The sequence below is a fragment of the Felis catus genome, chromosome D2, assembly GCF_018350175.1.
Source record: "Felis catus isolate Fca126 chromosome D2, F.catus_Fca126_mat1.0, whole genome shotgun sequence".
Lineage (NCBI taxonomy): Eukaryota > Metazoa > Chordata > Mammalia > Carnivora > Felidae > Felis > Felis catus.
Window position 1 is genome coordinate 37,179,194 of NC_058378.1, and position 26,948 is coordinate 37,206,141.

Here is a 26,948-nt window from a genome sequence, read left to right on the forward strand (position 1 = left end):
TCGGTCTACACTGCTTGTGGGCTTATTTATGTTTTCTCCATTATCTAATTTTTCAACCAGTCTAGTTCAACCCCCCGAGTGAATGGTTGTACACCAACTCATGGGCAGACAGCTCCACCATCAAAGGGTACCTGCCAACTGGAAACATGAGCCTTGGCTTCGAAGGAAGTGACACCTTCTTGATCCTAGATTCTGCATGTGTTACTAATGGTGGGTCGGTAATGACACCTTTTATTTTTTATGCTTTCTCTGATTAGAGTGAAACTGTGTTTCTCTAATGCTAACAACCCAGTGAATGTGAAAAATCAACCATCCTGGCTAGGGTATGCTACAACCACGGTGATTTCTGTTCCCAGCGAAGAGTCTGAACGACCGTGGTGATTACGGTCAAATAATTTTGCTAACGTCTGTCCCCACCTCTGGAGTCATGTAAATAATTCCGGAGATTATCTAATATGCCAATTCTTATTTAACTGAAAACAAGTACACTATTTTAATCCAAATATATTGATATTATGCACATCAAAAATAATGAACTAGAAGGAAATTATAAAAACCAATGACCATTATGTTAATGGCTGCAATAAGAAGACGGGAGTCATCACATACAAACATTGCCCCAAGCTGGTAGTAGGAGACTAGTGTATTAGCAGGTATTCAACGCATTACTATTTTTTTAATCTATCCAAATTTTAAGTTAATATTTTTCTCTAAAGAATGCACAGTTTTAAATCATCAAACTGCTTTGATAAGAATTAACTAGTCACGGGGCACCTGGGTGGCTCAGTCGGTTAAGCGTCCAACTTCGGCTCAGGTCATGATCTCACAGTTCGCGGGTTCGAGCCCCGCGTCAGACTCTGTGCTGACAGCTCGGATCCTGGAGCCTGCTTCGGATTCTGTGTCTCCTTCTCTCTCTGCCCCTCCCCCACTTGTGCTCTGCCTCTCTCTCTATCAAAAATAAATAAAATACTTAAAAAAAAGAATTAACTAGTCACATCTGAATGAACTTTGTCCATATAAATTACACAATACATTGTCATTGTGACAATGACATGAACTGACGACCAAGTGCCTTAGATACCATTAAACATATTAATTCCTACAACAAACAAAAAAAGGAAGAAAAGAAAGAAAAAAAAAGAGAAAGAAAGAACGAAAGAGAAAGAACCCACAGGAAGTGTCAAGCCCTTGACTATAATAATAAACACAGGATCAGCATTTATGGTCTCTAGGCTGATGAGTGTATGGGTGGTTATTAAAATGCGTGGGGTCATTTATCCCCATTCTTTAACAGCATGCTCTGTCACTGAGAAAAATCTGATTTAATGTTGCATCTAATCATTTCTTGCTGGAACGAACAATGTTAAGGACAATGGAGTGTTAAGAAGGCTTTATCATTGGGCTTTTTGGATTCTCTCTCTCCTCATTTCCTCCACACACCAATCTTAACATATTTGTCCCAGTTTTTATCAATGGGCACAGGGCTACCTCTTTCGCCTTCCCTTTCTCGCCTCAACGTTCTTCAGTATAATGACAAATCCTAAGACCAACTCGTGGTATTAAAAAAATAAAGCCTTTGCATCTCGCTAGCTTATGTCCTCACAGGTGCCAGAACAGAGAATGCCTCGCCGCACAGCTTTCTGGGGGTGGGATAAACTGGTGATAAAGTTGAAACCAAAGGAGAGAAGCAGAGGAGATGGGGGCGGGGGGAATGAACGGTGATTTGCACCTTTTCAGAAGGTATTTCTTCTCCATGCCAAATTGCACTTCAGTGCTGTACTTCTTGGATGTGGACTCAGGTCGGCTGCCCTTCTGAGAGCAGCATGGGATTTCAGGGACTCCATAACGATTTGGCATTCCACAATTATGGCCTATTTCAGATTGCATTCTGCAGAATGTGAGAGCAGGACGAAAGGATTTCAGACTCGTCCAAAGCCTTCAGGACAATGTCAATTAAAACAAATTATTTGGGATTTGATGGAATGCCAGATAACTGGTTGCTTCAGCACTGAACGAATAAATAAACAACTCTGAAGATTAATTCTGGGTGGACTTGAGCCAAATCTCTTAGACCCAGACTAGTGGGCTGCAGACTATCAAATGAGATTTCTTCCATCAGGCATTATGAGGAAAAAAAAAAAAAAAAAAAAAAAAAACAACGCCCACATGAGGTGTTCTGAGAGCGACTGACAGACACAGCATGCAAGAGTGTAAGAATATATGGTGTTTCCTCTGCTATATTACCTCCAGCCCAGATTATTCTGAAAACACAAAGAGTGCCAGAGGGGCTAAAGCTAAAAGGGCTTAGTGCAAAGAGTGGTATGAGAACTTTTTTTTTTTTCAGTTTATTTATTTATTTTGAAAGAGAGAGCATGAGCAGGGGAGGGGCAGAGAGAGAGTGAGAGAGAGAGAATCCCATGTAGGCTCTGCACTGGCAGCACAGAGTCCCAAAAGGGGCTCCAACTCGCAAAGTGTGAGATCATGACCTAAGCTGAAATCAAAAGTCGGATGCCTAATTGACTGAGCTACCCAGGCGCCCTGATAGGAGAACTTTTTTTAAGGAATTATTATTTAGAAATGATTTAAGAAAGTATTGCTTCTGTGGCCAAAAATTGGTATTTTTCTCAATATGTTAGAAGGCTTCTCTACTCTCTCCCTATTTTTCTCTCCAGTGAAGAAAGGATATCTTATGCTTAAGAGATGTCAGAACTCATTAAAGGTTGGCCTATTCACTCTGTGTCCAAATAGGACTTTGGTTTTGCAATCTCGCTAATGGTTAGGAACATCCTCATTTGTGCTTCAAATAATAAGGTTCTTAAAATATCATGAAAAGAATTCTAATCTGGGTAGAGCAAGCAGGAAGTAAATGTTCTCAAGCAGATGCCTGCTGAGCAATCCTCATGAGAAAGCAATCCTCATGGGGATTCAGCTCCCGGCATGCAGGATTATCCAGGACAGAGCTTCTCAATTCATTTGAGGTAGGGGACCAGGTTTTGTTTTGACTTCCAACGTCCACTCTTTTGCAGACTCAAACTTCTGCAAAATCTAACAGAAATGAATTCCAAAAAAAAAAAAAAAAAAAAAAGAAAAAGATATGCAAAGTACAGGTCCCAAATTTTTCTTGTCCGATTCAACCATTATAAAATTAATCTATCAAATTGCTCTCAAAGTTCCTAAGAACTTGCTCTCATTTTCTGTACTTTGTCCCTCATGGATGAGTAGCATACAGTTCACAGCACCCATCCATGGACTCACTTGACAGATGCGCTGGCCTTCTCTTACAAACCCAACTTCCCACAATTCCCCCCAAGTTTTGGCAAAGTAGGAGCATTCTCAGCTATTTCCCAAAGTAAGCGCATCAGAACTTACTAACAGGTATTATCTCGAATGCACAGAGTGGAGAGAGGGTCACCATGAAAATATAGGTTATTTTGAGGGCAGAAAATTCTATCTGAATCTCCAGTATAGCCTATGTACCCAGCAGTAGCTCAATAATATTTGGAAGAAGTAGATTTGGGAAGGACTGGAATTCACAAAGCTAAACTGGGCTTTTTTTTTTTTTTTTTTTTTTGCAATGGTTAGAGACTTAACATGTTAATAGTAGTTGTAAATCTGCAAACATGGCATTTAGTCACACGATCCTTTATTTCAAGGAGTAGCTCATGGAGATAGGTAATGCTAATCTAAAAACTTTCCTTCTTTCTGATTTCCCTACCACTTTGTTTCCCTTGATCCTTCTGTTGGAAATATATATAAATCCCTATTTTCAATTGTCAAATCCAATTCTTCCTATAAAGTTTGCATCATATGCCCCTTCACTGGTGAGGCTTTTCATTTCCCAGGTTGATATGCTCTTCTTTGCCTTATTGGAAATGCTAATCAAGCCCATTTCTAGGGGGCTTGGGAGGGCTACATGGGGTTATCAGTACAGAATGATTAGAACACTATCTGGCCCACAGTAAGCGCTCAGTGCATGTTAACTATCATTAGCTACCATCATAGCATTCAAGTCTTCTAACATCTGACGAGAGCTACAGCAAAGTAGCATTTGGAACATGAGCCCCTCCTTATGCACTCAACTTTGTATCCTCCAGAACAAGCAACATACTACCTTCTAAGGTGCTTATATAAGAGGTGCTCAATTAATATTTGCTGCATTGAACTAAGCAAGACAAAAACTAGAGAAAGAGACACAATGAAACAAGCAGTTTTCCTAAGTATCTAATCACAAGTCAGCACTGATGACTTCACAGCATTTAGTGTCGGACCATGCAACGAACCAATTCCTGCCTCCAAATGTTGAAAAATTCCGTATTAGGTTCTAATAAGGAATGGGTAGAACTGGGTCATTTTTAAACTTCCCAGAAAACTTCATACTAGGAGCAATATTTTTCTGGAAAATTTTGTTATCACAGAACTTCTTTGGCTACTTAACAAGCAGCTTATGGTTTTCTAAATTCTAAATCCATTAACTTGGAGGCTTGACTTTGAAAGAAGGAATTCTCAAGAGCTGGTATACTGCCATCAATCCAACTAATGTTCTTCTTCCCACTAGCTAGGAGTCTCACTGCCATCCCTGAGGAAAGAAGCCCCCTTTGTGCCCTTGTCTCATGACCACACTGTCTTCTGCGTGGGACTTAGCCTTCTGTCTTCTCTTTGCCATCATTTTTTGGATTGCAATGTAAAGTCAAACAACAATTCAACAGGAAACAGACTGAGCCCAGAAGAGGCTACATTTGGCAATCCCATTACCCCCAAATTCTGAGAAACAATGGTTTATTGATTGATTGATTGATTGATTACTGGATGGATAGGAAGGGAATTAGAAAAGAAAAGCATTCTCCATCACAGAAACTATGAGCTTGCTTTGAAGAGACAAACCACCACAGCATTGCCTATGCCTTTGCAGGATCTTCAGTATCTTAGATGGTTTGGTTTATTGCTGCTATCACTCTGGATAATTTCTCACCAGGGGGCACTTCTGAGGCTTACTTAACAAAAGTCTTCTGAGGCTCTGAGTCCACAGCTTCCCAAACTCTGACGTGCATGTAAATCATGCAAGGTTCTTACTGAAATGTGGTTTCTGATGCCATGGTCCTGGGTGGGGGCTGATTCTGCATTTCTAACAGGCTCCAAGACAACAATGACGCTGCCCGGACATAGACCACACTTTGAGTAGCAAAGGTCTATTCCCTAAGACAGTGAAGAACAGAAAACAAGTATTCTCCATCATGCCTTTGAAGAATAAAGATTAAGGAGAATCAATCACAATCCTTTAAATTACAGATGAAAAAGAATGTTCTCCATGAATATCACTAAATACTGGAGCCAGTTACAGAGAAAGCTTAAACCTAATTAAGCACTGAGTATCCAAGTGTTTGGGTTGTTTTGGTAATTAGTCTAAACAATATTCCAGGAGTCCAGATTTATCTACTTAGTCTCTCTCCATTGACTCAGTGACCCCAATGATAGTTTAGCTTCCATTTCAATGTGGGCTGTGTAAAGACAGAACAATGAGATGGCTATATTTAATTCAATTAAAAATAAAGTTTCAAAAAATGGCCCTGATTTGGATCCCTAATTTCTATTCAACTTCCCCATTTTAGGACACAGCATCGAGTGTGAGGACGAAAACGCTTGCCAACTCAGTCCCGTTTTAGTGACAGCAGATTCTGGATACTTATGTCTCCTATCGCTGTACAATACGGCCTAATAAAGTCGAGCCAAAGAGACTAGATTTCATTTCAGAGCAAAGGGTTCAGCCATAAACTTTTGCTTTCTTGCTGAACAGAGCCATTCCCGCCGCAAGCATAAATTCTGCTAGTTTTAGGTATCAGGGTGATTGGGAAGCCAAATGGGTTATTTGTGAGCCAGGTATCCAAGGCAGAGGCACCCGCTTTATTGTGTATTCATTGTTATCTGGAACATCTCTTGCCAGCTACAGAATATTTTCACAGGAAGTTAGAAATGACTTCAGAAATTCCCCTCTGTGGCTTCCTGGAGTGGATTTTAGGCCTCATCAAAAAGACATTTGGTTCAGAGATTGAAAGTGGGCAGCTTATAAGTTGCCGAGGCATTTAGTTGGGCTAAGCAGTTTCCTTTTAAGGGGGGCCATGGTCCTCATTGGCATAGCAGCGTAGGAAGTACCAAAGCACAGGCAGGCTCTGGGTTCAAATCCTAACCTCCCTGCGTGCCCCTGAGCTAAGCTGTATAACCTCTCCCAGGCTCAATGCTTTTACCTGCACAATGAGAGCAACAATAGCACCTACCAACTGTCAAGGAAGACAGTTGAAATGAAGGGACACACGTAAAGTGCCTGGCAAATGTGTCAAGTGCCCTTGTGCACTACAAGATGGCATTTACTGAGTGTGTACCCTGTAAAGTTCTATAAATGTCAGCTATCATTATAAGTAATGAGTGACTGTGATGGTGATGATGGTGATGGTGGTGATGATGGTTACAACAGTGATGGTGATGGTGATTATGATGATGATGATGGTGATAATAAAGACATTTCTCCAGCTCACACAAAGAAACAGAGGTCAGTTAGTTGGATGTTGGGTTTGTGATTCATGGCTTCCTATTGCTTAGCTGCTGCTAGAAGAGCCTGGAACACTGCTGACTATCAAATGATCCTCTGGATTGAGGAGAAAAACTAAGAAGCTTGAGTTTGTCCCCAAAATGACCTAGAGGTCCTCCCAATCCCTCACCTTTCCTAGTGGCCAGCAAGTTCACTATAAATAAATACGATGGTAAGACAGATTAGATATTTGAAGAAAATAATGGTCCCCTAAAATAGGAGATGGGTCACATGTGGATGGAGCCTGAAGCTGATGGAGGAAGACCCAGCCTGGCCTTTGGAATAGATACCCAAGCCAGCAAGATCCTGATGGGTAGACTGGGCTACCCCAGTCTTCTGGTTCCTGGACTTGACTTTTGCCCACATGCCTCAACTGGGGAATCTCTATACTGTACTCTTATTTATCATCCTCCTTCCTAGCAAATGGCTTTGCTCCTTACTTCCAGCCTCACCTTCCAGATGGATTTGGAGCTGATACCTGGAGTATCCTTGGTCCATAGGATGGGCATACCAATAAACTGGTGCTTATTCAAACATTATTTTTTTAATGTCTATTTTTTTGAGACAGAGAGTGCATATGAGTGTGGGAGGAGCAGAGAGAGAGGGACAGAGAGAGAATCCCAAGTAGGCTCTGCACTGTCAATGCAGAGGTGGATACAGGGCTCAAACTCATGAACTATGAGATCACGACCTGAACCCAAATTGAGTCAGACACTCAACTGACTGAGCCTCTCACGCACCCTTCAAACATTATTTTTTAAAAATACTTGCTCAACTCATATTTGGAGTAGAGGCTAAGCACTCGTGGGGACATAAGAGAGAAGAATGATCAACTGCTCAGAGTCTTTAGCCTCTACTACCCTTATAATCTATTTCTGGCCCCAATTTTGCAAACTTTCCTCAAAAAAGAAAAAAAAAAGCTTTGCAGTTAAGTGGATTTATCCTTTTTAGTAGGCAATTTTGAAAATATCTGTTGTCACTTGGGGGGAGAAAGCCCATCCCTTCCACTCCAAATAGTTTACCAAAGTATTCCTTCCAACTGCAAACCTCATGCCTCCTGAGAAGAGTTCTGGAAGGCATGTTTTCTCCTTCTGGTTGTATTTCTAGGAAAATGTTAGCAATCATTATAATTCATCATTCCCCCAAAACTGTCAGGCTAGCTCTCATCCTGCAGTTGGTATGGACTTGTGATGATCTTGTTTGGGCAGGGACAGGTCTCTCTGTCCCTCTAAGTTCACTGGTCCCATAAGCAAGGTCAAGTCAATAGTACATTTCAAGCCTCCAGGCACAAGCTGGGAGGTTGCTAGTCTCTCTGAGTTCTCCCCAGGTAACTCACTCTAGCACACAGCTTTTCTCCTGTAGGTCACTCCACTGTAAGGCTCTGTGTTGGGCAAGGCTGCACTAGCTAGCTGGGCTTTCATTACATATGGGGAACAACAGTCAGTGAGTATCCATTCACAGAAGAGGCCTGGGAAAAACCAAACAGAGGCACCCAGTTTTCACCTGTAAAAGCTTCTAGCTTAGGGGGCTGGGGGTGGGGTTTTTGACAGGAAGGTTGAAAGCGTTGAAGGAAGCAGTGTCATTTAGACCAATGAACAATGCTCCTGTCCTAGAAAGTGTACTCAGGCAGAAAATTCTGCTAACCTTGTATCTCACTACAAAGAGTTCTGGAGACCTCCCCCAACATCAGTCATTTACAAAGATGTTGGCAACACAAAAGTGTAAGCAATATAGGGAGGGATACCTTTATGCCACCCTTGAGACTGGTTTTATATTAGGTTCACCCCTCTATCTTCTCCCATCAGTGATTCAAGCCCAGCCGAGTCTCAAGTCTCATGGCAAATAGAAGCCCAAACAGTACCACCCACTCCTAAGAAGGAAGAAAGAGGCGAGGGGCTTTAACACACTGACAATCATTCCAATAATCATCTCTACTCTCACACATTTTACAGTGGGAAAATATGAAGCTCAGAAAAGTTGAATAAGCAGTCCAAGGTCCTACAACAAATTATGTCCTAAATCAGTCTTTACAGCTTTCTCACTGCCCAGCCCTCTACTTGTTACACAGCTATACAAGTCCCTTCACATTTCACAAGTGAGGGAGAAAAGGCAGAGTGAGGGCTATGCTGGAAAATTTGGAACATGGTGGTCCATGGATGTATCTGCATAGGGAGACACTACCCAACATCTTCGGCCAAACAAGCCTAATACTTAATCTGAATTCTGAAAGGGGCACCAAGTATTCCTCTTTTGTTGCTTCCTTCCACACTAGTATATTCAAGAAGAAAAAATACCCAACCACTGAAAGAAATGGCCTCTTGCTGACAAACTTTAACTAAAATAAGAAACCCAACAGAAACTCTTTCTTAAATGATACTTACTTTGTCACAGTCTAGAGAAAGGAGAAACTGATTAAATCCATCGTACTAAAAAGCAATGCCATAAGTATGAAGGCTAGGAATAAACACAGACTTCTCTTGGTAGACTGCCAGCAAGGAGCTTTTGCACACCAAGATCAATGGGCACAGATATAGATGTTATTTCTCAATGGGCAGAGATTGCCTATCTACTGATACAATATGGGAAAAAGAGAGGAAATGCTATCTTTTACTCATATATGTCAACTAATTCCATCTGCTTCCCACCCTACTTCCCATCCCCTATGGCAAATAAAGCACAGCACTGAGGCAGGGAACCTGCATTTCTTAGAACTTCAAACCCTAATAAGTGGGCCTGAATCACTCTTGTTACCCTGAAATACAAGTGGCATTAATGATAAAAACTAAAAAAATTATACCCAGTTGAAAGGTTTTATTGCACACCATTTTTCAAGATGGCAGATGGATGCCTAAATTGATCTCAGTGTCATTTTACTGTTGTCTCAAAGTTTCTCTAAATCAGCCAAATGAGTTTGAAGTTGAAATAGCCACCTCATATTGTTCTACCAGGAGAGGCACAGGAGTTTGCCGTAATGTAGCTTGCCATATTATGTTATCTATAGCTTCGGATGAAAAGGTGGATAATCTCAAACCCATCCCAAAGAGAATGATTACTGAATATGTTAAAAGGACCCGATGATGACAATACCGTCCCATAGGCAATATTCTCCTGGGTTTGACTGTAAAAGACAATCTAAAGCACTATTTGGGTTTTTGGTTCTGGATAAGGTGGAATAAGTACTCTCTGCCCTGTATATTTCACTGAATGCATCTCTTAAACCTTGACAGAATGCATGGAGTAGCCAGTTGAAGACCCTGACAAGTGAACAATAGCAGGCAGATTAGAGGAAATGACCAGAATTGGAAGTATCACCAAATCGGCAATGAGTTTACTATTATTTTTCCTCTCCATCCTCCAGCCTGACCTCAGAACCTATAAGCGAGGACCAGGATGTGGACAGAAAACTCCAAGAGAAGCTACGGTTCTGGCTCAAACACCAGTAGAAGGAATTCCTAATACTCAGGAAGAATGGGAGAAATCATGTTTTCTCTTTTTTTTCTTTTTCTTTTCTACTCTTTTCTAGCACCTGTACCCCTAAGGCATCCAGTGGTGGCAGTAGCAGCTGTGGCAATAGGAGCTGGAAGGACATGAGCGGTAGGAGAACCTCCACTGGCTAGAGGATCTGAGGTCCCAGAAGAGTGAGAGACAAAGCCCTGTTGCTTCTTGTCATTGTCATTGTCTCCCCCTGGGTGGGCACATAGGAGCAGGAAATGTACAATAAGCAGGGAAAGTAAAGCCCCAGCTTTCTGGTCAGAGGCTAAAAAGAGGAGGAGGCTGACAGCCATAGAGGCTGACAATTCCCTGGATGATCACAGAGAAAGAGGATTTGGGAAAGTAGCCTCTTACAATCATTTCTGAACTTCTGGGCTTACCCTGAGCTGTACATGGATGAAGCTGGCCCTATATACAGCATATATAGATTTTGAGAACAAACTATAATATAGACTATTGCCCAGTCTGAGACTGATGTGAGACAGATCCAAAGAGCACTGCCAATGCTTTGAAATTCAACTGACATTGGAATCACAATCCGTAGAAGCCTGGTCAGAACATGCAGCCTAAAATCCAACAGGTTGATTACATGTCAAAATAAAATTATCAACATTTTTTCTAAGATCAAAACAGACCCAAAGTTTCAAAATAAAAAATAAAAAAGATCAAAATGTCCAGGATACAATAAAAAAAATTACTTGGCTTATGAATAAACAGGAAAATCTCAACTTGCATTCATCCAATGCCTAGACACCACAGATATTAGAATTATCTAACAAAATCCATAAAGCAGCTATTTTAAAAACATTTCAACCATTAAAGGAGAAAACTTTTGTAAAGAATTAAAAGACAAAAAGCCTTAGTAAAGAAACAAGATAAAAATGAGAATCATATGAAAGTTCTAGAGTTGAAAAATACAATAACACACTCACTGGATGGGTTCAGTAGCAAAATGGAGATGGCCGAAGAAAGAATCAATGAACTTGAAGTTTGAAGCAACATAACTAGTTCAGTTTGAACAACAGAGAGAAAAAAAATTCTTTAAATGAATACAGCCTGAGGGCCCTGTGGTGTATTAGAAAAGGTCTAATATTTGTGTCCTATGAATCCCAGAATGAAAGCAAGAGAGAGTATAGAGCAGGAAATATGTTTGAAGAAATAATGAACAAAACCTCCCAAATTTTACCAAAGACAAACCTAGAGATACAAGAATCTCAGTGAGCTCCAGCAGAATAAGCCCAAGGGAATAATGTTCAAACACAGTGTAATCAAATGATAGAAAACCAGAGACAATAAAAAATTTTTAAAGCAAGCAAAGAAAAATCACTCATTACTTATAGGTTAACAATGATTCAAATGACTACAGATTTCTCATCAGAAACAGTGGAGGCAAGAAGGAAGTAGAACAACATTTCAAAGTACTGAAATAACAGATCTGTCAACCCAGAATTCTGTATCCACCAAAAATGACCTTCAGGAATTAAGATGAATTAAAGACATTCTTGGATGAAGGAAAATAGTATCTGTTTCCAGCAAACTGCTCTAACGGAATTGTTAAAGAAAGCTGTTCAGACAGAATGAGAAGAATAACAAATGGAAAGCTGGAATATCAGGAATGAAGAAAGAACAACAGGAAGGGGAAATATCAGGATAAATATAAAAGATGATACTGTTCTTTAAAATATGTTTAATGGTTGAGGGGTGCCTGGGTGGCTCAGTCAGTTAAGTATCCGACTTTGGCCAGGTCATGATCTTGCAGTTCATGAGTTGCAGCCCTGTGTCAGGCTTTGTGCTGACAGCTGGAGCCTGGAGACTGCTTAGGATTCTGTGTCTCCCTCTCTCTCTCCGCCCCTCCCCTAACTTGTGCTCTCTCTCTCTCCCTCTCTCTCTCTCTCTCTCTCTCTCTCTCTCTCTCAAAAAAGAAGTTAACATTGAAAAAATGAAAATAAATTAAATAAAATATGTTTCATGGTTGAAAGTAAAAAAATTATAGCACTGTCTTATGGGGTTGTCAGTGTATATAGATATAACACAACAACAACAACAACAACAACAACAACAACAAAAATGGGGAGGGTAAAGAGACCTATAGGTTCATAAGGTTTCTACATTACACCTAAAGAGGTAAGTCACTGAATCTAAGTAGACTTGAGAAGTTAAGTATGTACATTACAATCCCATGGCCAATCAATTACAAGGCTATATATATATATATATATATATATATATATATATGCAATAAGAAATACAATAGATAAAATGGAATACTAAAAGTGTTCAAAATAACCCCAAAGAAGAAATTAAAACAGATGAAACAGACAGAAAACAAATAGCAAAATATTAGACCTACATTATAGATAACATACCTTTTAACAAACAGATTCACAGAATGGAATTTTAAAAAAATTACCCAACTATAAGTTGTCTAGAAGAAAATCACTTAAACTTTAAAGATACAGTTTGGTTTAGACAGAAAATGATGAGAAAAGGTTTTTTCCCTGTGAAAACACTAGTCAAAAAAGAAAGCTTGAGTGGGTTTGTTAACATCAGATCTGAAGTCTACTAGACTTCAGAAAAAGAGAATTACCAAGAATATTAGGGACAATATGTAATGATAAAAAGGATCAATTCACCAAAAGAAAGAAAGAAAAAAAAAAACAAGAATGCAAATGTATATGCATTTAACAGAGTTTTAAAATACACAAAGCAAGACCAGACAGAATTAAATAGACAAATCACAATTATCTTTGGAGACCGCAGCACTCTTCTCACGGTTACGGGTAGAACCAGCAGACATGAAATCTGCAAGGGTGCAGAAGGACACAGCAACACCACCAAGTGGCACGGATTAATGCTTGATGTTCATAAAGCACTCTATACAACAATAGCAGAACATACATTCTTTTTAAGGTCACATGGAACATTCATCAAGATAGATCCTATAAAACATACTTTAACAAATTTAAAGGACTTGAAATCACACAGAGTAGGTTCTTTAACCATAATGGAATCAGACCACAAATCAGTAATATCAAAGTAAGAGGAATATATCCAAATTAAGCAACACACATTTAAATAATCCACAGGTCAAAGAAGAAGTCTCAAGTGAAATTGAAAAGTATTTCTAACTGAGTAAAAATCAACATACAACATATCAAAATCTGTGGAATGTAGCAAAAGCAATGCTTAGAAGGAACTATATAGCATTTAATGTTTATATTTTTTAAAAAGGAGTCTCAAACCAATACCCTAAGGTTCATCTTAAGAAGCTAGAAGCATAGGGGCGCCTGGGTGGCGCAGTCGGTTAAGCGTCCGACTTCAGCCAGGTCACGATCTCACAGTCCGTGAGTTCGAGCCCCGCGTCGGGCTCTGGGCTGATGGCTCAGAGCCTGGAGCCTGTTTCCAATTCTGTGTCTCCCTCTCTCTCTGCCCCTCCCCCGTTCATGCTCTGTCTCTCTCTGTCCCAAAAATAAATAAACGTTGAAAAAAAAAATTAAAAAAAAAAAAAGAAGCTAGAAGCATAAAATAAACCCAAAGCAAGCAGAAAGAAAACAGAAAAATTAAGAAAGTAATAGACCCAAAAGTTGATTCTTTGAAAACACCAGCAAACTTTACATGTAGTAAGATTGACAATTTAAAAAAGCATAAATTACAAAATCAGGAATAAGAGAGAAGATATCACTACAGACCCCATAGATGTTAAATGGAAAATAAATTGAAAACTATGAACAACTCTATGCACATAAATTGTGTAACTCAGATAAATTAGACTAATTCCTCATAAACCTCAAATTGCCATAATTCATCCAAGATTAAATAAATAACCTGAATAGAGCCGTAAGTTTTAAAGAAATTGAATTAGTCTTTAAAAACCTTTGGAAAAAGAAATTCAGGCCCAGACATTTTCACTAGTGAATTCTACTAAGCATTTAAGGAAAAAATTACACCAAATTCTACACCCTTGCAGAAAATAGAAGAAAGGGAAAGGCTTCTCAACTCATTTAATGAAGTCAACCATTACCCTGATACTAAGACCAGACAAAGACAGTATTAGAAAATCTACAGAACAGTATACTCACAAGAGTATACTCACAACACATACACAGAACACCTTCATAAAAATATTAGCGAATACATCACATTATGACCAAGTGGGGTTTATCTTGGAATGCACAGTGGCTAGTTCAATGTTCTCAAATCAGTCAACATAATTGACCATATTAACAGTCAGAAGAAGAAAAATAACATGATTATATCAATCGATGCAGAAAAAGCCTTCAGCAAAATTAAGTATGCATTCATGATTTAAAGAAAAAAAAAAACCTCTCATCAAATTATGAATGGAAAAGAACTCCCACAATCTCAAAATAAAGGCATCTACAAAACACCTATAGCTAGCATTATACTAAATGGCTAAATACTGAATATTTTCCCCCTGGGACTTGGAAAAAATCAAACACCACTACTCTCACTCTTCCTATTCAACATCCTTCAAGAAATGCTAGTCAGTGTAATATGGTTGCAGGATACAAGGCCAACATAGCAAAATAACATGTATTTCTACATACCAGCATTGAATAATTGCAAACTGAATTTTTTTAAGATGCCATTTACAGTAGCTCCAAAAATTGTAATAATTTATGTATAAATCTAGCAAAAATGTACAGAACCTGTTTGCTGAAAACTACAAACACTGATGAAAGAAGTTAAAGATTACCTAATAATGGAGAGACAATGCTCATGGATTAGAATCCGTGTTCATGGATGCCAGTGCTCCCCCAAAATGGTATATAGATTTAACAAAATACCAGTAGGATTTTTTTGTCGATAGGTAAGCTGATCGTAAAATTTACAAGAAAAGGCAAAAACACTAGAATAGCCAAAGTAATTTGAAAAATGATACATTTGGAGGAATCACCTTAGCTAAGGCCAATTTTAAGCCACAGAGGATTATGCCCAGACGTGAAACTAATGGAATTTTTCTGAAGTTAATTGGGGCTCATAGAGACTTTCTTGCTTCCATATCCTTCCCTTTGGAATGGGAATGCCTGTAATTGTTATCCTATGGTTGTCCTATCATTATATTTTGGAGATAGAATGCTTGTCTTGTAGTTTTACAGATTTGTGGATGGAAAGGAATTTTGCCCCAGAATGGATCATACCCGGAGTTGTACCCATACTAATTTTGATGACAAAATTTGGGACTTTAGAGCTGATATTTAGATGGGGTTCTGAACTTGAATTGGTGCTGCAGGGTTGGTACTTTTTAAAATATTAGGATGGGGTAAATGTATTCTACATGTTTGATGGATACAGAATTTTAAGGCCAAAGGGCAGACTGTGGTGGACTGAATAGTGGCCCCCCAAGATATACCTGGAACCTGTGAATGTTACCTTGCATGGCAAAAGGGACTTTGCAGATACAATTAAGATCTTGGGATGTGAGGTGGTTCTATATTGTCCAAGATGGCCCTAATTATAATCTCAAGTGTTCTTATAAAAAAAAAAAAAAAAAAAGGAGGCAGATGGGGATTTGATTAAAGACGAGGAAGTAGGGAATGTGATATTGGAAGCAAATGCTAGAGGGATATGAAGAAGGAGTCACAAGCCAAGAAATGCAGGCAGCCTCCATAAACTAGAAAATGCAAGGAAACAGATGCTCCTCTAGAGCCTCCAGAAGGAACCAGCCTTGCCAACACCTTGACTTTAGTCCAATGAAACTGATTTCACTTTTGGCCTCCAGAAAAGGAAGAAAAAAACATTTGTGTTGTTTTAAGCAGGCAATTTTTTGGTAATTTATTATAGCAGCCATGGAAAATTAGTACATGTGGTTTCATTTCTCTTAGGTAGACACCTAGAAGTGGAATTTTTGGGTCATGTGGAAACTCCATATTTAACATTTAGAGAAAACCCCTAAAATCTTCAAAATCAAACACTTTTATTCAGAAAAGACAGTGTTAAGAAAACGCAAACTCAAGATACAGACCCGAGAGAATGTATTTACAAATCCATCAAGATATCCAGAATATATAAAGAGCTCTTAAATTTAACAGTAAAAAGCAAACAACCCAACTGAAATAAAAAGGGGGGGGGAGGCAAACACAGATAATACCCAATGCTGACAAGGATGTGGAGCAAGAGAAACTCTCATTCATTGATGGTAGGAATGTGATAGGGTACTTTGGAAGACACTTTGGTGACTTCTTACAAAATTAAACATATTTTTGCCATACCAATTGCTCTCCTTGATATTCACCCAAAAGAGTTGAAAATGTATGTCCATACAAAAACCTGCACATTGATGTTTACAGCAGCATTATTCATAATTGCCAAAACTTGGAAGCAACCAGGATGTCTTTAGATAGTTGAATGGATGAATTTACTATGGAACCTCCAGACAATGGACATAGGGAATATTATTCAGCACTAAAAAGAAATGAGCACTTAAGCCACGCAAAGGCATATAAGAATGCAAAAGAATATTACTAAGTGAAAAAAAGCCTATCTGAAAGGCTACAGACTGTGATTCCAACTATGTAACACTCTGGAAACCGCAAAACTATGGAGATGGTTAAAACATCAGTGTTAGCCAGGGATTAGCGAGGAGGAAGCTTCATCAGTTGTAACAAATGTACCCACTGTCAGTAATGGGGGAAACTATGCAGGTGTGGGGCAAGGGGTATTTGGGAAATCTCTGCCTCCACTCAATTTTCCTGTAAACTGAGAACTGCTTTAAAAAATAAGCCTATTTTTAAAAATGGGCCAAAAACCAAAAAGGACAGACAGATAATAGAGTAGCAGATGAAGAGATGTTCAACATCATTAGTCATTAGGGAAATATACATTAAAACCACAATGAGATACTCTGCACATGCAGTAGAATGACTGAAATAAAAAAAAAACTGACAATCCCAAGTGCAGACGAGAATGCAGACCAACAGGAACACTCACGCTTGCCTGGAGGGCATGACAAATGGTACAGCCATTCTGGAAAAACACGTTGGTGATTTCTTTTAAAGGTAAACCCACACTTACCCTCTAATCCAATGATCCTACTTCTAGTATTTCCTCTAGAGAAGCTAAAACTTAATGTCCACACAAACTTCTACACAAATGCTTATATCAGCTCTATTCATCATCTCTCCAGACTGGAAGCAACCTAAATGCTATCAAAGGAATGAAGCGACAAACAAGCTGTGGCACATCCGTGAAATGCTATGCTATTCAGACACAGGAAGGAATCAAATACTGATACGATAACTTGGGTGAATCTCAAGGGAATTATACTGAATGAGAAAAGCCAGTCTCAAATGGTTACATCCTGTATGATTCTATTCACAAGACTTTCTCAAAATCACATGATGAGAGTGACAGAGAACAAATCAGTGGTTGTCAGGGGCTAGGGGGCCGGGGAGGATATGAATGCACAGTGAGAGCATGAGTTTATTTGGGGGGTATTAGAACTGTTCTGTACCCTGATTCTGGTAGTGGTGGCACGACTCTACATATGTGTTAAAATGCACAGAGCTGTGTACACACATGTGCACACACATCAATTTTACTGGAAGTTAATTTAAAGAATAAAATGAAAGAACAAGATAGCCGGACAATTAAAATTGCTTCTGAATCTTGGTGGGACTACATACTTGAAGCATTTTCCTGTAATAGGAAATGGCCAGAAGAAATGCTAGGTAAAGGTGACTGGATTTATGTCCCAGTCTTGAAGACATAAACTCAGAGCCTTACCACTGTGCCCAAGTGGTTTGTGTTACTTAAATATTTGTACTTTAATCAGAAGGAGCCTGGACCTCACGCCCTCTTTACTGATACCACCTCCGTGTTGGAAATCACCATAGTGCATTCTGACCCACTGGTTCCTCCCTCAACCAACCAGTCATCCTCTCCCTCCCCTGTGCAGCCACAGTGCTTGACTTGGGCAACAAAGTCTCCCACATGCCAAAGCTTTAGGGATGATAGTACCTTTTTCAGATCATGGAGGGAATGGGGCAGACATAGGTATTGCCTACCATTGAAAACTATCTGAATTTTCACATTACATAGTTTGGCATGGTTGGGGAAAATGGAGGATACCACTTTCACGAATACTGCAAAGTGATTTCTACTCTTAGAAGCTATCGATTTGAATACAAAGCCAAACAATGTGTATATCAAGACATTCCTCTCAGGGAAGCAACACGTAATAATGGGAAAAGCACTGAGCTGAGCACTGAGCACTGGGTCTGGTGGAGTTCTGGGCCCCGCTCTACCATTTTCCATCCGGCTGTGCAACTAGAAGTCAGCCGTCTTCCTGTTTCCTCTTTTCCTGTCTTCCTACTCTACACATGAGGAAGGGTCAGAAAGGCTGGCTCCTTTGCCCAAATGATATTCAATAAGATGCTTTTGTATCTGGTCAAATAAAAAATAATTTAAGTAAAAATGTATACGTTATAAACTATAAGGTGCTATGCAAACTTAGGATACTATTATAATTTTAAAGTTGATAAAATACCACTGTATCAAATCACTGATGTGTCTTTAATTTGCACCCCCTAGATATGTGGAGTAGTAGAGAGATTCCTCGTTCTTGTTCTGGGCACAGATTTATACTCGGTATCACTTTAGGACAATGATAGCCAGTAGATTTCCTAAAGGAATCTGCAACTTTATTCCTCATGATTTCATAGTGTTTTGAGACTTTTGCTTGAAAAATCACCAATGGTATGTGGCATCCATAAAATCTAAGTGAGAAAATTCCAAGCGGGGGAGGCCAGGAGGATGCAGCCTGTGAATACACGTAGTTAATTAAAGGGTGATCATCTCCAAAGTGGATAGTTTTGATGTTTGTGGTCAAGAGGGCCTTATTTCACATTATTGACAATATACTGGCAGTTGATAAAAGCCAGGGTGAGTTGTAGCCTCTCCTGGTTTTCACGGTGAGTCCTGGCCACCTCAGCTCCTGTGGCTCTATCCTCACTGGGCATGGGGCTCTGTCTCTATGTTATGTAATTTTTCTGTGCTGCCTTTCCCTTTTGTTCAGTCTGTGCCAAGAGCCAAATAAAAGAATCCATATGTGATTACGGCTATAAAACCAAAAGGAAAATATTAGACAAAAATTTAACATTTTGGGGTTTCTAAGTTTGTTTTACCTTTAATGCTAGGCAGACAGTTTACACAAATCATTTTGCTGCAAAGTAAAGAGTAATGAGTTAAATGTGTTCCCTGTCACCATCAATCATGTACGTTTGCCTTTGATTGACCAAACATATAAGACACATGAAATGACTTTCTAATCATGTTAGGGGGAGGGAGGGAGGAAGAAGGAGAGAAAATCGGGAGGGAAGCATAAGCCTTTTTTATTTTATTCAGAAATTCCATTGACATTTTCTGGCAATCTTCTAACATGCTGTATGGGCTTCTCTTTGCTAATAATGTTTGCCTTGAGAATTTGTAAAGGTCTAAGAACTCTTTAATTCAATGTTCTAGAAATTACCAGGGCCAGGGGGGAACGAAATCCCTGTTAATAGTTCATGGATTAATTCTCTCTTTATTTGAAATCATTTGCAAGGAAGTTGCCCTGTTTTCAGGTGGGCATTAGTCATCTTGAGCACAGTGGATGGCATTAGGGGAGGCAGGCTGAGCCGCTGATCCGACGAGATTCGAGGAGGGAAAAAGAGGATGCACAATGATGCTGACCCAGATGGGATACTGAAGTTTAGCAAATTCATTTCAGTGAATGGGTGTTTATTTTGATTTGTGAATTTAAACAACACACTGACTGGATTTTCTGGCAGTCGAAATGCTTTGTAACCAAATGTAACCAGCCTCCTGCGTCCTCGCCAAGCTTTGTATTTCAAGTTTCTACATGGAGTCCAAGCTCTTTAATTTGGCAAGGGAACTACCTACACAGTAGCAATGGAAGAAGTTTTCAGCACCAAAATCACCCCAAATTGTAATTGTGATCCTGGCCCCACCCAGCTGTCTGTCATAAAGTTCTGGCCAGGAAAGGCTAAGGCCAATTTATTCATTTATTTATTCAACACGCATTTATTGAGTACCTATTGGGCATCAGGCGCTGTTCCAGGCATTGGGGATTCAGCGAGTAGCCCTAGGCTTCACAGCGTTTACACTGTCTCAGAGAAAAGAGGCAATAAACAATGCCACGGAGGAAAACAAAGTCAGAAGCATAGATAAGGCCATAGATGTATGGGGTTCTGGAGGGGACAGTGATGTAAATCTTGAAAATGTTATTTGGATGCTTTTACTATGGAAACTTTACTCACCCCATGAAGCCAAGGAGAACCTCTAAATCCTTCCTGGAGAATACGGTGAAGTGGGACATTTATTCCCTGTAGGGACCCTCAGGAGCCCCAGAGAAATTTATGAGCTTAGTCACTTTCTTCTTGATTCTCCTGCATTTTACAGGAAAACTGTTGAACTGCAAAGCATCTCTTTATTAGAGATATGCCATATTAGACTGGAGAACTCAACATGGTAGAGATGTCAATTCTCCCCAGGGGAGCCCAGAAACAGACCCGCACATACACTGATACATTAAAAAAAAGGGGGGGGCTCCTGAGGTTCTGATAATGTGTGGCTTCTTAATCCGGGTCCTGGTTACATGAGAGTTCTGAGTTTCTGAATATTTAATAAGCTGTCCATTTATTAGATGTACATTTTTATGTTTGTATATTATATTTCAATTAAAAATTTGTTTTCAAGCCCTTTTAAAAATGGACTTCTACTGTTTTAGAGAAAGGTCTCACTGAGAAATGAACACTAAGCAGAGACATGAAGGATTTGCTAGGGAGAAGCCATGAAGCTACATGAAGGAAGAGTGTTTCAGCCAGAGGAATAGCACGTGCAAAACGTGCAGACTAGCTGAAGCAGGTGTGGCTGACAGTAAGGAGCAAGAGAGCATTTACAAGATGAGGCCAGTGAGGATTGCTTAGGACCTAGAGACCTTGGTAAGAATCTTATCTTGGTGAGATGAGATGCCTTGGTAAGATTCATGCAGAAGGGTGACAAGATCTGGTTCACACCTGCGAAGGATTGTCCTGGATGCTTTACTGAAGATACACTGGAGTGGGGGAGGGATAAAAACAGAGCAGGGAGGATGTTAGGAGACTGGTATAACGCTGAAGGAGACCGAGGATGGTGGTGTGGATCTGACAGGAAGAGTGGCAGTGGTGAGAAGCGCTCAGATCCTGGGCATATTTGGAAAGTCAAACAGAGAGGATTTCCTGCTGGATTCAATGTGGTGCAGGAGAAAAAGAAAGAAGCTAGGGATGACTCCAAATATTTCAGTTTGAGCAATGGGAAGTAATGGCATCACCCATAGTGTAATGGGAGGAGACAGGTTTCCAGACAAGGAACTGGAATTCAATTCCGGATATGTTAGGTCTCAGATGAGATAAGGCATTCAAATAGAGATGCTGAGTATCAGTTAGACAGATGATATCGGGTCCAGGGAGAGGTTCTGGATGGAGAAATATATTTAGGAATCCTTGGGGCATCTGGGTGGCTCAGTCAGTTAAGCATCTGACTCTTGATTTGGGCTCCAATCATGATCTCACAGTTTGTGGGTTCGAGCCCTGCATGGTGCTCTACGGTGACAGCACCAAGCATGCTCGGAATTGTCTCTCTTCCTCTCTCTCTGCCTTTTCTCTCTTTCTCAAGAATAAATAAACATCTTAAAAAATGGGAATCCTCTATATATCTAGGATTTATGAGAATACACATGTGAGTATACTTGTATTGGGAGCTGCTCTCTCCACTGGTGAGGGTATCTGCAGAAGTCCACTGTCATGACACCATTTGTGCTTAGGATGACACCCAAGGGTATGAAATAAGCAACAGTTTGGCTCTCACTATCTAACTTACACTACGCGGATTTACTTTGCCAGACAAACCCTCTACTCTAACACCATTAGCTTCCCCTCCTAGAAACAGAAAGCCTCCTTGACCTCAGCCTTATCCATTGCAGCCCTGGCCCCCTTTAAGACATCCTGTCACCCACCTCGCTTCTGTCCACACAGGTTGAGCCCTGTTTCTAGTATGTCTCCCTCACCTGGGTGAACACCTCAGATCTACAGAGCTCATACCCACCAGCCAATAAGAACTGTTTGTTTTCTCCCAGAAGCATCTACTGAAGCCAATTAGCTTTACCTCCTGAATACAGCAGTGAGTGATGTCACTTCCTTCTGGAAAGCCTGGGGCATTTCCCCAGCCTGACTCATCCCAGCCTAGGTTCCCATGTCTTGATGCAGTGAATTCTGCCCTTATAGAGCTGGCCAGAGAGAAAGGCCATCAAGACCCAGAGAATGGGGCTTGCAAATGTGTGCCCATACATCCCAGTCATAACAGAAGCTTCCTGAAGCTTATGAGTGCCTCCTAGCCATGAAGATGACAGTGAGATTAGCACCCTGTCTGGAATACAGTAGGTATTCAGGAAATCTCTATCAAAGCAACCGTTTCCATAAACTACAGAAAGCTATGATGCTGGCACTAGAGAAGGTCCCCCTTACCATTTACCGTATTTCCTCTTGGTGTACCCAAGGACCTGGAGACAGTTTGTTTGGTCTGAGACATGAATTTGTCAATTCTAGGCTTTCTGCCCTCATACAGGTTGCTGAACTCATAACCCACAGCGTCTGCCACTGGAAAGTGGGGATGATAATAGTGCCAGTTTTGGGTTCGGTCACTGTGAGAAGTAAATGTCTGATGTACATAAAACACTTAGCCCAGGGCTGGGCACACAGTTAGAACTCACTATAGTTCAGCCATTATTAGAGTCTTGATTTATATTTCTAGCTCGTAAACCATAATGCATTCACACATGCATATAAGAAACACATCTGCACATAAACACAACCCAAAATAAAGGTATTACAATGATTCGTTTGGCTACAAGTAGCACCAGGACTATGTATTTATCTTAATATGGTAATATCAATAATGAACACACGTTTTTCATGTCCAGCAAAGTCCACTGCAGCCAGGATATGCTCTGAAGAACATGGACCTGATTTTCCTATGGCGTCCTCACTCAGAAATAGAAAATGTGACAAAGGAGACCGTGTTGTGATCAATATTAAGTAACATTTCACCCACAAATTCTAAAGCTTGTAAAACAGGGAGAAAAAATACAAGAAGGACATCACATACTTTTTCCGGTTTCCTAATTGATTCATTCAACCAAGAAATAATTACGGAGTGCATGCCATGTTCCAGGCTGTGTCCGTGTGTGCGTGCGCACGCATAAATGGTAGCTTAGCAGAGTTAAAATAGTTGGCAATCCCGAGAATGATTTAAATGTGCTAAATCTGAAGACTCCGTGTAGAGTGAAACGACATGTTAAGAGTTAATCACTCTCTAAATTATATACAACACCCACACACACAACTTATCATGTCCAAGGACAGCTAATCCTAGTAAGAATAATAGCACAATTCACAGAGATGGCAGGTCAAGCCCCAACTTGAAACCACATCTGCTGAAGAGAAACTTAAGTATTACATGCTAGAACTCTAAAACCAAAAGAAAAAGAAAAAAAAAATCAATGGATCTTAAAATACATCCAAGGGAGGAAGCCAAGTAGAGGGTAAGTGTGGTCCGTTATGAGGCAATGGCAGACAGGCTAAATAAGTTCATTGTCTTTGTCTTTACGGAAGACCTTAGAAAGATTCTCATTTGAACCTGACAGGTGGATGGGATCACCTGGTTAACACGTAGATGTAGACAAGTCAAAGGAACCAGACGATCACCTTCACTACTTAAAGGAACCCAGGGCAAAATCTGGGTGCTGCTGGGGAAAAGGCTTAGCCTCTCATTAACAGGCTGCTGGGTCAGAGGACCCTTGACTGGCCAACCCGTACCTCTTTTGTGAAGGTATTGGCTATAAGGTTAGCATGAATTTGTTAAATAAATCCCAGCACACAAGAAACTGCGGAGGGCATGCCTTGAGGGTTAAGCGGAGCAAATTAAATACAAATAACCAGGAGAAAGTCTTTAACAGTAGTTAGCACACTTGAATTCATTACCCCCAAGGATGTGGGCTAAAAATATAGATTCCCCAAAAGTTTAGATCAATTATGAGATGACATCTCCAAAATGGAAGCTAGGCTTTCAGGAGCAATGAGGCCCCAGGATAAGAAACTTTGCAAGTGACATTGTTCAGGGGATAAACAGGTGTTCCTCATATTTTCCTGGTACCTCTGGGCTGGGTCTATTTTGTAACCCCTGCATACCAGTACCCTATCTCTCTTTTGTTGAGCTTTGTTGTCCTTACTTCCAGCCTTGGCTTTTGGTCTCATGGACACGAAAAGCCCAGTGGGAAGCCACCGTGATTCTACCTTTGATATATCATAATTTCAGTCTTGTTCCTCTTTCTTCTCTGCTCAACAGGGGCAGAGTACAATGCATTCTGCAGAACCAAGAAATAGACGCTGTACCTGCCCAGGGCAAGGGACAGGCTGAGCTCACACTCCACGTTTGGCTTCCAGAAACGCTAAGTGTTCTCAAGGGATCAAATGTGCCAAAGCCTCGTCCCACCTCCCTCCATCCTCAAGGCCTGCCTGTCTCTGTGGAAGTGCTAATGAATTGTCTGCTGTAGGACATGGGGGACACTGGGGAAGGAAGCACGTTTCTGTAAACACTCATCCATTTATAGATTCTCTTTTCCTTCTTCCCACCTGCCAAATAAAAAGGAGTGAAGGCTTTGTGACCTATGGAATGAGAGATAATACATAAACATGCCGAGGAGAACATCATCATGGTGTTTATTATGACCTAAAAGAGACAAGGATCGGGGGTTTGGTGGGTAAGTACACGATGATGACAGAACGGGAGCACATGCTTAACACTGTCCTTATTTTAAATTAAAAAAAAAAAACCTATATGAAGGTAAACCTTGTTATTTCCAGGTCATGTGCCTTAGCAAATTCCAACACAAAGACCACCTGAATGTCAAGAGGCCATGTTCAGAGAGCTACCTCCAAACACAGAGGAGTTGGCCCCGGGCAGAAATAACACGGTAACATAACCCTAGGAGGGAAATGTGTTTTCAGTTACACCGGGGCCTCTGGCTGGGCCTCTCCCACAGGCTCTTCCTAAATAGGAACTTGGCAGTGGGATTAGCTGGGCTGGAGGGGACGTCCTTGGCTCCAGAGGTGAGGCCCTTCAGGGTCTTGAGGAAAGTTGGACAGAAGTTCTTTCTCCCTGCTGGTAATAACACTGAAGAATCAGCGTCACATCCATTTTATTAATTTTCTTGACAGGCAGCTCTAGTTTCCATGCAGGCACCACAAAATCAAAACATACGCATGTCAAGCGCCCCATGTGTGGTAGGGCCCTGCCAAGACCACGTTACGTCAACGTAAGGAAGCAGAGCCCAGGTCTCAGACCTTGTGCCTGGGCCTGTGGGTAATTCCCTGCTGGAGGAAACCACCAGAACTTGGTCGAATGAGCCAGGAGAGCTCTCTTGGTGACAGTCCTCTATCCTGGGGTCTGGGCTCCTTGTGTTGAATGTAAGAGCCGTGGGAGACACAAGGCTACGTCTGGCTTTGGGGCATGCCTCTAAGTCCAGCCACACAGAACTCCCCTGCCAACTCCATTTTGCCTGCATTCAGTTTCATCCAGGCAGGGGAACAGCAGCCTGGATTAAAGAAGCCATTAAAAAAAAAAAAAAAAAAGCAATGTCCTTATTTGTGAGCTGGGTCTGAGCCTGGAGATCCGTGGAGTTGATGAGGTCTTTGGGACCATAGTGAGTTGCAGGAATTTTTTGATCAAGGCATCCTTTGCTAAAGTGATTGAAGGGACTCCAAAACAATTTGTTCTTTCATATAAAGTATTATTATCTATAAATTGGCTAAATAATGTAAATTAGGTGGGTACAGAGGGTAAGGACCTAGAAAAAAAGCCTTGCTCTAATCACACAGCTATGGATGCCCAGGGTGAACACGTACATGGAGTTGGTCCATCACCTCCAGCCCCACCCTTCCCACCCATCCCTCTCACTGAGTGCAAGGCTATTTCCTCAGCTCCCCCAAATGACTAACACTGGTACCAGACACAGCAGTAATGGCGGCAAAGGGCCAGAGGTCTTACACCTTTGACTGCAGAGCTTCGAGCCCCCCTTTGTTGGACCTCCTGGTAACTCATTAATTTCCCACTCCAATCACTACAAATTCAGGAAGGGGAATGAATGTAAGCCCAAATGCTGAGCTAATAGCCACGAATGCCAAGTCAGAAAGGCCCAAACGAGGCAGGTTTTACTGCACTGGTCTGCCTCTTTGATGGTCTAGGCCAGGAACAAACCAAGGATAAGGACCGGTGTTACCATTATCCCACAGTCTCCAAACTCTCTTAGTAGGGGCCTGGACTCTAAACACAGTGTCCTGGAAACTGTCCTGGCCTGGCCTGTGAGGACAGGGTTGGGTCTTTCACTGCCTGGGTTGGTCCAACAGGCAGGGTCCACTTTGGAGGCTCTGGGTGGCTGCCCAGTAAGCTCTGTGGGGTGAGCCGGCCGACGAGGAGCATACCCAGACCGCCCGTGTCACAGGGTACAGGGCGCCGCTGCTGAGGGCTCGGTTCATAGATTCACTCTCCATTCAAATAACCATGGCATGTCAGCCCTGCTGGCCTCCTTGATTGTGCAGAAATAAATAAATGAATTATGTTGTTGGGGTTTGGGCTTCAGCACAAACACATGGTCTGCATTTATCCGCACAGTGAGAGGTCCACCAGCCACTTGATGTAAAAGAGCAAAATGATAATTCTTTTCTTTAGGCGCTCTGGTGCCATATGGAATGTATATAAATCATATTTTTGTTTTAACAGCGGAGGCTTTGTTGATAGATAAACATGTGGTTTATCTAAA

General features: G+C 40.9%; 1 protein-coding gene across 44 annotated transcripts in view; it reads right to left on the minus strand.

Moving 5' to 3' along the window:
- The window catches only part of KCNMA1 (potassium calcium-activated channel subfamily M alpha 1), a 731,637-nt gene that overhangs the window by 167,021 nt on the left and 537,668 nt on the right, over positions 1-26,948 (minus strand). The window contains exon 15 of one of the 44 annotated variants that reach the window (XM_023240598.2): positions 19,616-25,291. The exons of the other annotated variants lie outside the window; for them this stretch is intronic. Within the exon in view, the coding sequence (XP_023096366.1) occupies positions 25,250-25,291 (42 nt within the window). The 3' untranslated portion in view covers positions 19,616-25,249. Of the gene's footprint in view, positions 1-19,615; positions 25,292-26,948 lie in introns of those variants that run through there. 44 annotated transcript variants of the gene reach the window in all.